Raw genomic sequence first — 15,285 nt, forward strand, 5'->3', positions numbered from 1 at the left:
GGGTTAATGAAATAAAACAAACAAGTACATAGTGCCAGTTTTAATCACTTTCGCACCGTTATATACAAATGCAATGTATAAATAAACAACAACTCCTTACAAAATATAAATAGTGTGGCGCTCCGCCTGCACAACTAAACACTTGTGAACGCCTCCGGTGCTATTGGGTCGGCTAACATGGGCTAACATTGTATATTGGTGGCGCGGCGGAGGCGAGAGCGGCAATGTGAAACATGTCTTGCTATTTATTGCGCTCCTAGTGAGCACGACATTCTTACTTAAATATAAAGTAAACAAGGATATGTTATGATGTCAGATAGTTTCTCAATGCGGAGCCGGATGCGAAGAGGGCGTCAAGAGTGCAGGCGAGTGGTGGACAGTTACAGGCGCAAACTCGTTCACACTATTCCGGTCCATTCATGTACCAGTGGCGGCGCTTCGCAGTTATAATACGCTGTGTAAAAATCGGCTTTGATGTTTTTGTGGAACCCGACATAACGTGAACTGTTTCATACAATCAATTTGCGCATTCACATGAATATACCGAATGGAACTATCTCCTTCGTTGTGCTTTTTCATTTATAATGGACATTTACTGTAAATGTTTTCCCTGTATTAAAGTTTTAGGCCGTATATAATGTAGTGTCAGATGTGTCAAGAGGCTGCTGGCGCCCCGAGATGTGCGGCGTATCAGATGTGGCTTACAAGGGTGCACAGTCTTTATTTATTATTCATAATGGCATATGTAATTATTTGTGTGAAGCGCTACATCATTTTATGTGATACATATAAGTACATAAATACAGCTAGACGTGCGTGCGCCGACAATATGTCACTGGAAAACTCTCTGGAACACATTATTTTGTATATTTATTATGTTACGTTTAGTATTCACATTATAATTCATATATAAAATAGAATAACGTCTAATTATATGCTATTTTTAAATCTCATTTTTATCTAACTAGACTAGTTGGTGTTCAATAATTGCCTAAATTTCTACTTCCCTTCGCGGTACGCTTACAGCGAGGCCAATAGGTTGACTTCGGCCGATCGAAACGAACGAATGGAAAGGCAGGAGAGCGCCGATTGCCATCTCGCAATGTCACTGTTTCCACCGAGACGCTGTGCAAAAATTAATTTAAATGTAAAGGTTATGGCGGGAACGGATAAGACACCAAATCTGACGATAATTCGGTTTCGCCCCGGTCGCCGCCCGCGCTTCTCGGACGACGACGTCTTAGCTCCTAGTGATACGTGCACTTCACTAATTACGATTATTTTTGTTGCACAAACGTCGAATGCGTTCGATCCGCGCTAACCGCGGCCGAATTATTTCCGGAGGATGCATGAAGTGAGGCAGAGATCTCCCGGTGCACCCCACGGCCTACAGCCAGCCCGCAGAGTGGTGCGGCGCGTGCCCGTGGAGCGGCGTCACGCCCGCCAGCCGCGCCAGCGCCGCGCACCGCCCGCACGCCCCGCCCGCCGCCCCGCTCGCCGTCCCGCCCGCTCCGCCCGCTCCGCCCGCCGCGCACTCCTCGCTCGCCTCGTACCCGCACTGTCCGCACGACTCCTGCCAAAAATATTGTCTCGTCACCTCACGTACGTCACCTCCGCGTACAGATTCACCAGGAAGGGAACCGGCGGCAACCTTATGTGCGTCGTCGTCGAGGCTCGCCAGGAGCGGCTCGCGGCTGCCGGCGGGCGCGGGCGAGGGCGCGGGGGGCGCGGCGGGCGGCGCGCGGGGCGGTGCGGCGGGCGCGGCGGGCAGGGGGGGCGCGCGCGCCGGCACGGAGCTGGCGCGCTGGAGTGCCTCGCTGGCGCGCTGGTCGGGCGCGGCGGCGCGCCGGGAGTCGGAGAACTTCTTGCGCTTGCGCTTGAGGGCGGCGAGCGCGGAGAGCGGATGCAGGGGGCCGCTGCGCGCGCGCTCGGGGCTGCGCTGCGAGTCGCTGCCGGACTCGGAGCGCTCGCTGCCGCTGTTGCATTACACCATTATGTTACTTCTTATATCTTGGAAAATACAGAAGTGGATTTTTATCCTATCATCTCCTACTATAAAAATTTTACGCTGACATCTAGTGCGGCGTATTCGTGTGTGACGGAGGAGATAAATAATAATATTATAATTCCCTCCCGTAATAATTTGTACGGCGTCCGTGTACACTTTCTTGCTCGTAGCCTTTGTGTTCTGTCTATGTTAAGTTTCATCGAGATCCATGCGGTAATTATAATTTTTTAACAAACGAACCACACATCCGCATATATTTACATTCGTATTTACTAACAAAAATACCCTCGGAGACCATGTTGCGATACATTTCTTCAGAGTTGTCATTTTTATTGCAAAATGACATTTCGAAAATCGGCTTTCGTTCAGACGTGAAACTTGAATGAAATACTCCGTCCATAGGCTATAAAGGTATAAGCGGGCAAGAGGCGACGGACCTGGGCGAGGGGCGGGCGTGGTCGCAGACGGAGTCCTCGGAGCGCGAGCGGCCGATGAGACGCGAGACGCGGGCGGCGCGCGCGGCCTCGATGATGGTGCCCCAGCGCCGCTTGTGCGTCGGCTTGCGGCCGTGCGTCGCGTGCGGCGCGTGCGGCGCGTGCGGCCCGCCGCCGTCCGACAGGCTGGACTGGCTAGCGCGCAGACGGCCGCCCAGCAACGCGGAGAGCGAGGCGTGGGCGCCGTGCCCGCCGTGCCCGCCGTGCTCGTGGTGCTCGTGGTGCAGCGAGGCCAGGAACTCGTCGACGGGCGCCAGCGGTCCGCCCGGCGCGATGTTGAACCCCTTCATCAGCCGGCGCTCCTTCTGTCGGTTCTTCTTGCCGCCGCCGCCGCCTTACCGAACGAGTAACTATCTTATAAATCAAATTCGCTTTCAGGTTTTGCTTTGCCGACTAATGTTAATTTCTCTACGAGGCGTACCTGGCGCGCCCGCGTTGGCGGTGGAGGTGTTCATGCCGGAGTTGCGCAGGATCTCGACCAGCTCGCAGCGGAAGGCGCTCACGTCCTGCTTGATCTCGTTGACGTCGTCCTCGGTGACGCCGCCGCTCTCCGCGCGTCGCTGCTGCACCGTCACGTAGCGCCGCACCAGGTTGCGCATGATGCCCTGCGACATCAGACTTCATTATACCTACTTTTTATAGTATATATTGTTAACGAGCAAGCTGCTTCCTGGATTCGGCCCAGATCCGCAATTGCAGATGCACAGGTAGGCAACCTTTAATTGACGGAGGAGAGACGCACAAACCTCAAAATTACGCCACCGGCACGCACACTTATAAGACGAAACGCAAAATTGCTTGCGGCTTCACGGCCGCCTTTTGTGTGCTTGTGGTATTTCACGGTAAGAGTTATCATATTCTATACTTTTGAATTTTTTTTTGTTGTTTGACGAGTATAGAAGACGATTCAGTTTACTAACCTGGTATCGAAAATCTCGCTCATTCGCCTGCTTCGCTTTCCTCTGGAAACATATGCAATTGGTAAAATCAAGTTTTATCGAGTAAAATGATACTATAATGCACATATTAGGAAGGTGTCACACGGGCGGGCAACTTGTCTTTGCCCAGAATCCTGGACAAAGTATTATAATAAACTCGATGTAAATTTGAATACATTACGAGCTATAGAACAGGAAATCGGCAATGGAATGCGGCTGCGGAGTGCAGAGGTGCAAGGGTGTAGGGGAGCAGAGGTGTAGGGGTGCAGAGGTGGGGCACTCACCCGGATGGTGCGCATGTGCTCGCGCTTGGCGCGCGCGTGCCCGCACAGCCGGCGCTGCAGCCAGCGCCACGCGTACAGCGCGGACTTGGGCGAGGGCACCACGTTGAAGGGCGGCGGCGCCGTGCCCCCCTCCTCGAAGTAGCTGATCCACAGCTTGCTGCGCGCGAACTTCCACTCCACGTCGGCGCGCTCCTGCCCCAACACACACACACACACACACCATGACAACAACACACACGAATTTAACATAATGAAGCCTATGTGCACCAATGTTTGTATCTATCTTCAAGGACGTGCCGCGTCATACGAGAGCGTCGGTCGGGGGTCGGAGGATGTGGCGCACTCACCGATATGAGCTGGTAGGAGTGGTTCATCATGGCGATGAGGAGATTGAGCAGCACGATGACCTGGATGACGGCGTACGTGCCGAACATAAGCATGCCCCAGAAACGCGTGAAGATCTTGATGCCGTCCAACTCGAAGGAGTCCAGGTCCACCAGCCCGAACGCCGCCCAGAACAGCGTCTGCATCGTCTCGAACAGGCTGCGCCAAAAACAATACTTAATACTACTACTTCCCGCATGCGTAAGTCTCACATTTTGTTTTTATGTATTTGATGTGATGCAATGCAGTTTTAGATCCGGTGGGATACTAAAGAACGCGGCAGACGGCAGCGGTAGTTTTATTATGGCATTTTCTGTCGGCTGCCTGCCGCTACCGCTGCCTCATGCAGACTGTCACGTTCTTCGGAGTCCCCTGTTGAGTAAGTGTATACAAGGAAAATTTAGTAAATACAACAATTATTACCAAAATTAGCTCAGTTTAATAAGTATAATTAAGTATGTGCAGATTGCATGGTGCTCAATATCGAAAATGTCGTTCGGTTCTCTCTGACATATCTTGAGGTGCTGACGCGCAGAGCCCGTTCGGTCCGGGAGCTCATCGGGTCAGAAGTAAAGTCCGGTACAAATGTTCAGTTTTAACTGAATAATCAAAGTGTTTAGTTAAATTAACAAAAACAAGTACTCAGTTATTAGTGTCACTCAGTCATTGTGATATGGGACAAGTCATGCAAACGTACTTGGCGAACCGTCGCCACACGATACACGCGTCGGGGTCGACGACGGTGCTGTTGGCCGCCGCCCCCGCCGCCCCCGACGCACCCGCCGCCCCCGCAGACCCCGTCGTGCACCGTTTCTTCTCCATTTCTGCGTAGTACCATAACAACTGGTTCAACCCTAAAACGAAACGTTACGTTAATGTAGTAGCTTCCTCTCTTTGCTGCGCGAAGAAATCGTATCGTCGAAACGCTCACCGCAAGAAAACGCGAAGATAACGAGAATATCCAAAACGAAAAACTTTAAAATGTCGAGCACCATGCGGCTGAGGGAGACCTGCAGCGGCCCGAGATGCGGGTTGACGCTGAATATGTACACCAGCTTGAGGCTGCTGAAGATATTGGCCGCCGAGAAGAGGCCCTCCGACAGCAGCATGGGGTCCCACGCGTCCCACTTCTCCCGCGGCTGGTTCCATTGCAGCTCGCGTGCCATCTCGCGCCGGACCTGTCAACACAATCTCACCAGTCGGATCCACTGCCAAGCGAAAATCTAAATCCATCAAATTTAAATGAGTAGCTACCTGGAAATAGGAGACGACTCGGAGGGCTATTGTCGCCACGTAGAGCGAGTTGGTGACGAAGTCGATGACATTCCACATGTCGTGCACGTATTCGCGCAGCCCCATGTCCCACAACTGCTTCACCTCGCTCCAGATCAGGCCTGCGCAGTCGTCCCGGCCGGAGCCAAAGACATATTTCAACACCATAATGCAGCGAGAAATTCATCTAACATTGGAAACTAATGAGACACTATATATATGTAATCTCTGTGAGTTAGCATTTACTATTTCTAGGGGAGATTTATTGATAGAAATAACAGCAGTTCCAGTTAGTGGAAAAGTAGAGTTATATATGTGGTAGATAACACACCGCTAACCCAGGCCAGTATGAGCCACTCGATGAGCGAGGGCAGGGAGCCGCGGCGCGACAGAGGCGCCGTGGGAGGCGCGCGCGGCGCGGCCCACAGCACCCCGCTCGCTGCCGTCTCGATCCGTTGCGACGCCAGGATCAGCAGGACTGTGGAAAGGACACGGTCTCACCTGTTGCTGCTTAAACACACAACGTTCGTTCATCTTCATAGTTCAGGGAACATTGCCATAAAGAAGTTCAAGTCAAGCTTTTGGTGTAAACTGAACCCATCCTTCACTCTCCTATCTGGGGAAGATGGGAGGGAGAAGGATGGCTTAGGTTTTCCTGCACGAGAAAGCCGAATAGGCTTCCGGAACTCTTCGGTTCGGTGGCTTTTTAGTAACGATGTTGCGATGATAAGACTTGCCTTCTATAATAGTAAATACTATAAGCGACATCACTAGGGTATTCTCAACTCACAAAGGAACATGAAGTAGCTGGCGGAGTGGCACAGAAACTTGATGAAGGGCTTGCGCAGCGTGCGGCCGAGGGCCGAGTATGGCGCAGCAATGTACGCCAGCGAGTAGAGCGGAAACATAGCGCCGATGCGCGTCATCTCCGCCGCCTGCAGCAGCATATTCTTACGCCGGAAGCCCGGCACGCTCTCGTACCAGATGGAGGCCAGAAGCTGCTGCACGTTGGGGTGCGCGACGAACTGACAGACAATGAGGGGCGTGAACGCGTGTTATTTCAAGGTTCGCGCGTCCCAAGCGGCTTGCAGAAGTTACCTTCTTCTGGCGCAGCTTGATGGCGAGCTTGAGGCGCGAGAGGCGCATGCGCTCGGGCGCGCCGGGCTCGGGCAGCGCTGCGGGCGGTGCTCCGGTCTCGTGGTTGAGCAGCACTTGCAGCTCATGCGAGGTGCGCGTGTGATCTAGCAGCGCGGTCGCGAACTCCTGGCACTGCACGCGCAGCTCCTGGTACTCAGTCTTGAACTCGTGCTCGAGTGCCGACAGCCGGCGCAGCTCCCACGACAGCTCAAATGCTGTCAGGATGGGGTCCTTGGAGGAGAGCGCGATGAGCGAGGGCGAGGCGAGCGCGCGGTAGGCGTTGATTCGCGAGCGCGAATGGCGCAGCGAATCCTCGCGGCGCGAGCGCACGCACTCGTCGCAGCCGCAACGAACGTCGTGGGGCACGGGCAGCGCGGCGCCGCGGTCCAGCAGCAGCTTGATTATCTCGTAGCTGTCGCGATGCGCCGCCAGGATGAGCGGCGTGATGTCCGACGTGAAGGTCGCCGTTTCGGGCGGCAGCGCTTCCCAGCTCTGCAAAGCGATAGCGCGCTCACCTCACCTCGCTCACCTCTACTCTCCATTCCATCGCTCTTGCTCACTATTCTACCAACCTTTATCTTTTGCCTCTATTCTTACTTTTGCTTTCGCAAGATAATCTATGGTATGGTATGGTAAATGTATCTCAACTGACATGATTTCACTCACCTTTATATTCCATATTTAATAATTAAATAATCCTCCATAAAATTAATAAACCCTGAAGAACGGACTAATGTACATTAATTTGACATTTTTCTTGATGTTGAATAATTAAGTGGTTAAAAAACATACATTTTTTCATCACATATGCATTGTAACCCACATGGAGCATTACAAGACGTTGCAAGTGGAAACTTAGTACGGGGCCCTGTAAACTTTATGGCGGCTTGGAATTTCGCACGCGAGGCTGGTAAGAGTACAAGCAGCGGCCCGGCAGGCACCCGCCTACACACACGTGTTTTTGCAGCTAACTTCGAGCCGACATAAAGTTTATCGGTCATCTTGTTGTGGGAAATAGGAAGGAGAAAAGAAATAGCGAGGCATCGAGTGGTTATGAAAGCTGAGCTCACGTGAAGCTCCCCGGGCTTGCGTGTGCGCTCCTCGTGGTCGAGCAGCGCCTCCACGGCCTCGACGAACTCCTCAGAGATGGCGTGCAGCAGCGCGTCTCGCGTCTCTACGCCGAACTCGAGCAGTAGCTCCACCATCTCGAGGTTCTCGTTGTCGATGGCCATGAGAAGCGCACTGCGGCCCAGCGGGTCCACGCAGTCGACGTTAATGTGGCCGGTGTCGCGCGCGCGTTGCAGCCCCCGCCGCGTGCCCGCCACATCGCCGCGCTCCACGCCCAGCAGGAACTTCTTCTCTTCTAGCGAGAGCACTGCCATCTCCTGGTGCGGCCGCACCACGTTCTCCTCCTCCGTCATGCCGTGGATGCTGTGGCGCTGTGGACAGAGCGTGCGGCACGTGCCGGCCTTAACCTCGTCCAGGAAGAGCGGCAACGGAAGGCCAAAAAAAAAGAAGGCCTTATAAATAAAAGTTAAAGTCATTGTTAAACCATCGGCCGGATCGTGATGCAAACTTCAAAACAGTAGCTGCGAATGGTTTCATGATGAACGGGCACGTTACGCGATCGGCAATGCTCTGTGTATACACAAAGCTCACAACAGAAGTATTGCCCTCGTATCGTTCTATTATTAACGACGCATTGCCCCGCGTGGCGTGCTCGCATACTTTGCATTACTAAGAGTTTGTTATAAAACTCTGTCAAATTTCGGTTCGAGACAAAGTGCGATAAATCTGAAGTAGGTCAGGCAAGGAGCGACGAGGCGTTATGCAAATGCGTCCCGCGGAACCCCACACCCCGCTTATAAAAGAACGCGAAGTTGTAAGACGTCGGGTGTCCGGTCATCTATAATTTAGACTTTTTGAAAAAAAGCGAGTAAAGACAGCTAATTGAAAAAGCGTAGAAGACGTGTAGAGTGAGCGTCCCGTGCGTACCTTGACCTTGTTGTCGAGCGGGCGCGGCTCCGGCGCCAGCAGCGCGCCCAGCTCCACGCGGCAGGTGGAGGCGCGCCGCTCGCCACCGCCCGACATGTCGGAGCCGCTGTCTGCGCACACAAAGCGGCCTGAGCGGCTCCCGCGCCGCACGCTAGCGCGCGAGCCGCTCGCCTTCGGCACTCACCGGCCTCGCCATCGCAGTCGCCGCGCCCCTCGCACCCCTCCCTCGCACGCTCCGAGAACTGAAACCAGAGAGAACGCCGTCACGCGCCCGCCCCCGCCGCCGCCGCCCGTCGCCGCCGCCCGCCTTTGCGTGCGCGCACACTATAAATACGAATCGGGCGGAGTTGGAGCGCCCTGCACTTGCGGTTGTGAGCGGCAGCGCCTGCGACGCGCTTCAAGTTCCGAACAAATCGCTAAATGTCATTAAATACATTGGACATTTATATCAGTAACGTAATAGTATTATAGTTTTTAAAATTTATACAAATAGAGTTGTCGATTATTTACTTTTTAATGTAAAATGTATTCCAGAAGTACGGGAGCGCAGCTCGCACAGTGGCTGCCTCGGATCACGGCTGGGTACATGCATGTTTTTGACCTAATGGCAAGAGTGTAATGTATTTTGCGGGTATTTTAGGACGCTTGTGTATGATTGTTTGAGTAAGTGTGTAATTATATATCGCTTTCATTGTCAACGCTTGTAATCCAAACGGCTGAACCGAGTCCGGTAAATGTCAAATAATTCGTAAGGCATTCAATGGAGATTTTTTAAAATGAAAAGCCTCTTATTTTTTTGTCTTGACAAGAATGATGGTGGATGATGTCAGAATGATGGGTGAGTGGCGTTGACCTGCACGCGGCGCGCGCGGCGCGCGGCCACCTGCCGCGAGTGCCGCCGCAGCGCCTCCAGCGCGCCGCCACCCGCGCCCCTCTCGCCGCACTTTTCGCCTCTCGCCTCCTGCAAACAGGATTATTATTTACGATTACGATTTTTAGAAGAACGGTACACAAAGTGACCGGGATTGCTATAATTTTAGAATATCAATAATCCCGGGTCAGGCTTAGGTCAGCTTAAGCTTCGCTGAATTTGATGGCCGTAGGATAATTAGGCTATTTAGTATTTAGTTGTTTATTTGTATCGATGTAAGTACAAGTCGTACATACAATACGCCCGACACACACATCAACCGTTTTCCAAGCTCGCATTTTGATATAAGTTTTGCGTTAGTGGAGGCGCGGCCGTATAATATTTTGCTGTCGGTGACCCATTGACCACAACAAGGAACATTTTGTTGTCCTTCGCATGCACAGAATACTCGTGCACTATACTTATGCGAAAGGCAGTAGGCAGTAGGCAGTAGTCAGTAGCAATAGGCAATGGCAGTATGTAATCTTACCTAATCGTTCAATCGCATGCGCTCTGCACCTTCAACATACTTTCAGTAAACACATCAACGTCTTCTTGATAATCCTTTGTAAAAAGTGATTGTTAAATTTTTTCTTTATCTTACTCTTGTCGTTTCAGTATTGTATATATTTGTTTTTGGTCCAATATTATTGCAAGTTAAAATTTCAACACAAGAAATATAATAAATTTTTAAGGAATATTTAACAATTTTGATTAATAATATAATTGTAACAAAATGGTCCGATGGCGGAAGCGGCAGAAGTCGTCGCCGCGTCGTCTCGTGTCGCGTGGGCCACAACACCTATTGTACTACAACACTATACATTTAACTGATATTGTGTTCCACAATCATATCAATTTGCAGGAATTAAAACATAAAATGGAAAAGTGAATCGACTAGTTAGACGAGTTATACCTACAGGACAAGTCGTGGGGGTGGGCAATGGGAAAGCTCTAACTAAAGTTTGCACGTCGACCGAAGAGCGGTGCGAGTCACCGAGTCACCGAACCAGCACGCGAGACGCGAGTCGACCGCGCGCCGCGTACTGGCCTCCGCGCGCCCGCCGCCTGCCGCCCGCCGCCCGCCGCCCGCGCGCTTCCGCCACCCGCCGCCCGCCGCCCGGCGCCCGCCCGCGCCGCTCCGCCCGCCCGCCCTAGAGCGGCTCGCCTGTACGGCGATCTTATCGATACTTGACTCTACTTTGCTGAGCATTGACACAATTTAATATAATATTAGTTTTTATCTCGAATAGATGTAGGTCTCGGCGCTGAATTCGCTACATTTACTCTGAAACGGCACACGCAGATTACGAATTTTTATTTGGTGGAATCTTGGCACATCCCTTCCCGCCTTTTCTACGACCTACTACAGATTGTATGAACCCCTTTACGTGGTCACGTATCGACGTCGTGGCAATCACTCTCTATATCCGTAGATCGTAGATTTAGACAAACTCTAACAAACAATATCTCTTCATTAAATCCTTTCAACATTCTCTCATAGTCCATTCATTTTCCTTAAATCACTGTTTTAACCTTATCCTTCGTTACATCACTATTTATAACCCAACCCGTCTTTCAGAGACACGACAACCAACCACAATTCTTAGTGGTAATCCCCTGCTCGCGACCTTGCTACTTACTAACAGCTACAATCATGACGACACGACACGTACTTAGTATTTCGATCCTAAATGTTCACAATCGACAAGCAGCAAAGGCGCGAGCAGAGCGCCCCGCTCCGCCCCGTACCGCGGCCCCCGCGCTCTCCACAGTATCAACTGGGTCGGTCTCGCACGCAAATTGCATTCCTTGAACGCATCATTAGCATTTAACAAAATACAATGCAGTGGGAGTGGGGCGCGTCCCCCCCCCCCCACTCCCCCACCGCGCCCCATTCTCCCGCGTGTTCCAAGCCCTGTGCCATGCTTTGCATGCTCATCTTTTTTCATAATATACATATTTCCTTGTCCACCGTCAAACTTGGATATGGATTACATCTGGAGCTTTGTGTTGGTCGCGGATTTCTTTGGAGCCCATATACTTATTTACTTATTTAATAATTTTGCCCGCGACTTCGTCCGCGCTTAAATTAAAAAAAAACTTAGTAAGTAGTCTATATGTTAATCTAGACCTGTGCGTTTCGACGAGATGTTGTTAGCCGATTTGGAGGTAGGTAGTAAAAAACATCCATCCATGCATGCACCCGTGTATGTACGCCATGCATTCACAAATGCCCTTTATAAATCTAACTCTAGCTCTAATCTTCCTTTAAAATTGGTTCCGACTTAAACCGGCCCATCCATTGTAAACTACACACACATTGTTGAGCTTGGTAATATTGTCATGTCGGGACGCGATGAGAGCACACTTATAAAAAAAATATTGTCATGGAATACGTCCCGTGCTCCTTTTTAAAAAGTGTTGTTGGAATATAAAATTAAACGAGCGAGTGCGATGTTAAGATGACGATAGATACCGTCCGCGTCCGCCGGCTGACGCATGTCGTCATGTCCACTCCACGTCAGGTCAGTCAGCGACGAGGCGAGGCGAGGCAAGGCGTGGCGCGTAATAAATTTCTAACGAAATAGTTAGTGTCTTGATGTCCGCCGCCGGCTCCCGCTGTTATTATTGCCTCAATTTGCTCGCTCGCCCTCGCGCTAATGGCACTGGGCACTGGAGGTGGTATTCACTCCGACAAAACTACACTCTGCTTGTGTCGTTTTCATGGCATGGCTGGCGACGTGAAGTCTACGAGCGAGTATTACGCCCTACGTGCACTGGTCTCCTCCTCGCTTTCTTGACCACAGCGCGGCGCAACTACACTGTTACAGTGCGATTGAGGAAGTTTCCATTTGTATGTATCGAAACACTGGAATGTTTTGATTTTTTTTCTGTCGATTCCTACATTAATTGGACAAATGTTCCTATCGCCTTGGTAGTTAACGGTTAGGTTTGGGGTACGCTGTAAATCAATAGTTTTCCTGTCGGTGAGGCCGCAGGAGCGCGGGGAGCGGCTGCGGCGACGCGGGGCCAGAGGTACCACGTGCGACGTGTGCTCGCTTACGTGCTTCACGGCCATCCCTTAGGGATCGATAGGTTCCGAAAACCGTATTTATGGTTGTGGAAGAGACAAACTTTACGCAACTACAAGTCACAAGGATTTTATTATTAGACGGAAATGTAGAAGAAAATGTTAACTAAAAAAAAATGATACCATAAAAGATATCTGAGAGTATGTTGTTTCTAGACCGAGTTACGACGTTTCGCTTTTCTGTACATAAAAATAACATGAATAAAGCGGAATGTGTAATGTTGTCGGGACTCATAATGTCTCGTTGTAAAAGTGTGGCAATAGTTAACAATAGTTTTACATCGCAGACCCCATGTTCGACAAGGAACTGTGACAGGATGGTTACATTGAGAGGAAGCAAGACAGCCACGTGCGGCGGACCGGTGTCCGGGTTGTGGCGTGGTAGCATTGGCAGGTGGTGGTGGCAGGTGGCAGGCGCCGTCGCCCGGTGACCCACATCGCCGATCTAATCGTATCACGTGAAAAATATCGCGTGCGGCGGCCGTTCACCCCGCGGGCTATCAACCCCGCCCGCCCTGTCCCGCCCCAGAGCGAACCACCTTTTTCAATCTTCGGTTGGTGTAATTTTGTCAGTATCCGTACATAAGTACCGGCGCATACCTACTCGTACAACGGTGAGCTTTAATAGGCGAAAGGACACAGACAACTCTGTTTCCGAAGTCTGTTTAGAAGTTATACGTTGTGTACGTGGCACAGGACCTCGCTTGTTAAATGATCACATATAATATAAATATATGCGAGAGACGTGGAGGGAGAAGAGGGGGTGGGGTGGGGGGAGAATGACACCGCTTCGGCTGGCGTACTTCAAAATCGTATCACTTTCTTAATTAGATTAACTCCTACGGGCCCTTTGAGACCGTCTGCGCGGTGAACATACTTAATATATGTAGATACCCACAGAATTTTAGGTGGAAATTTAGGTAATCTCGAGCATTCCGTTGTTAAGGTAAAATAATACGACGTCGCGAACTAGCAGAGTTCTGAATGCACTGCGAGGCCGACGCGACGCGACGGGCGTTACCTTAGTCATGAAGTGCGTCAAACGCTCGCTCAGTAAACACCAAATACAAATAAATTGTTTGGTCAAACTTTGTCAATATACGTGATATTGCCAAAGTTAACGGCGGCGAGCGCGCTGTACCTCACAATACGCTTCTTAGTAGCGAAATAAGTTGTATGAAACGACAAAGTTATCTGGCCTGGTATATAACATGTCAGATTATTTACTTTAGCTCACTAGCCCATCCTGTCATTTTCAAATGACAATGTAGATTTGTTTATATCGCAATAGAAGGACCTCTCTTACCGGCCTAGATAAGTTTGTCGCACTATACCAACAATACGCTACGTCGCGACCGACGTAGCAATCAATGGCCGCTGATGTCTGATGATGAGTACGCTACGACGCAACGTAGCAATGAGTGCAAATGTTCTCCTGAAAAATAAAAACAAAGATGATATTTATGTCGTTATACTGGCTACAGGTTTAAATAACTTCACGTTAAAACAACAAAACACGTTATTGGTTATTATTGCAGGCGAAAGCGAAGCGACGCAGCGCGCGAAAGCGCTGGTGAAATTTGATTTTGATGCTGTCTACTATACATATGCGATGCATAACATAAGTGCCTTTATGTTTATATTATTAATTGTAATTATAATTATCATAATGATATTGTTGATAACAAACACAACTACTTGAATACACTAAGTACGCTTTAGAGGAGCACTAGTCGCGGTGCCGTACATGTACATACATATGTCGGGGATGACGGCTCAACGTGAACCTTTTAAACGGCTCTATAGACATCACCAACTCTCGGACTGACGCAGCGCGATTCGGCCAAACGTACATATTACAATTTGCGCAACTAAACTTGTCTAAACTTTACGACAATTTTATGGTCGTTGTAAACGCTTCACTTTGCATTTCGTCGGCGCACGTTCTTTGCCGGGGTAATGTTTCATGCACTAATTACTTACAAGTTGTTTTTAATTTCTAAGCATTATGTGGGACAAAGATCTCCCTCTCGTAACGGATGCATTTCTACAAGTCTTGTTATAGTAAAGCGCTAATAGCTTAATACTTGAGGATCTAGCGGTCGACAGTTTAAATCCCGCCATTCGACTATTTTGTGAAAACATATCCTAGCACAAACTTCGACTTCAATTTACATGGAATTGTTAAAATACATAAAGATAACTTACAAAATGTACTCTTTATGGTATAACATAACTATTATACAAAATTGTAATGTTTCCCGATACAGCGGTATCATTTTATAACGAGGATAGCGACAAAAGAAATTTCCTATCTTTTAAGTAAAATTTAAACATTTGGTTGGCATCAGCTGCAGGTGCTGCAGCCGACTCATCATTGATCAGTACATCACCGGCAATGTCAAGTTGTCTGTGCGAGTGAGCGGGCGGCGGCGGGCGGCGACGGGCGGCGGCGGGCGGCCGGGACGGGCGGCAAATGAGTCAGCGCATTCGGGCCATGTGGCCGGCGGCACTTCCTTGTTTACTTACATTCATCTGTTCTCCGACGCTCCATGACTACCAATAAATACTCACCTAAATGAAATCACTCTGCAGGTTGATAAAAGATGGCAGCTTATGTATCTCGCTTTTAGAATGTATTCAATTTGTACTCATAATATATTTACATCAAAATGCAGAATGAGTGTCGACAAATTTTAATTTTTTTTGCAAAAAATCTTGTTACTCTATTTTATATACATACTTTATAAGAGAAGAGTTGGGGGGGGG

The 15,285-nt window shown here is 50.0% G+C and overlaps 1 protein-coding gene across 1 annotated transcript; it reads right to left on the bottom strand.

Annotated features, from left to right (window-relative positions):
* Positions 1-1,387: 1,387 nt before the first annotated feature.
* On the bottom strand, positions 1,388-8,749 carry LOC106123250 (transient receptor potential-gamma protein). The gene is made up of 16 exons (XM_013319481.1): positions 8,697-8,749; positions 8,513-8,622; positions 7,588-7,956; positions 6,479-7,009; positions 6,171-6,405; positions 5,712-5,858; positions 5,363-5,502; positions 5,040-5,286; positions 4,806-4,962; positions 4,072-4,267; positions 3,725-3,916; positions 3,423-3,464; positions 2,924-3,107; positions 2,446-2,836; positions 1,793-1,976; positions 1,388-1,573 (listed from the first exon to the last, which is right to left on the bottom strand). Exons 2-16 carry the CDS (start codon positions 8,606-8,608, stop codon positions 1,388-1,390), a joined length of 3,297 nt encoding a protein of 1,098 aa, XP_013174935.1. The 5' UTR covers positions 8,609-8,622; positions 8,697-8,749.
* Between the last annotated feature and the right edge of the window lie 6,536 nt (positions 8,750-15,285).

The sequence above is a fragment of the Papilio xuthus genome, unplaced genomic scaffold (assembly GCF_000836235.2).
Source record: "Papilio xuthus unplaced genomic scaffold, Pxut_1.1 DF826115.1, whole genome shotgun sequence".
NCBI lineage: Eukaryota > Metazoa > Arthropoda > Insecta > Lepidoptera > Papilionidae > Papilio > Papilio xuthus.

What these genes read in the sequence shown, in the direction of transcription:
- LOC106123250 (XM_013319481.1), bottom strand. Translation starts at nt 8,608, where the DNA reads ATGTCGGGCGGTGGCGAGCGGCGCGCCTCCACCTGCCGCGTGGAGCTG. An exon ending in GCAAGCCCGGGGAGCTTCAC is followed by an intron (nt 7,010 to 7,587) that starts GTGAGCTCAGCT and finishes ATCGCTTTGCAG; the next exon opens with AGCTGGGAAGCGCTGCCGCC. An exon ending in AGCACATGCGCACCATCCGG is followed by an intron (nt 3,465 to 3,724) that starts GTGAGTGCCCCA and finishes ATATGTTTCCAG; the next exon opens with AGGAAAGCGAAGCAGGCGAA.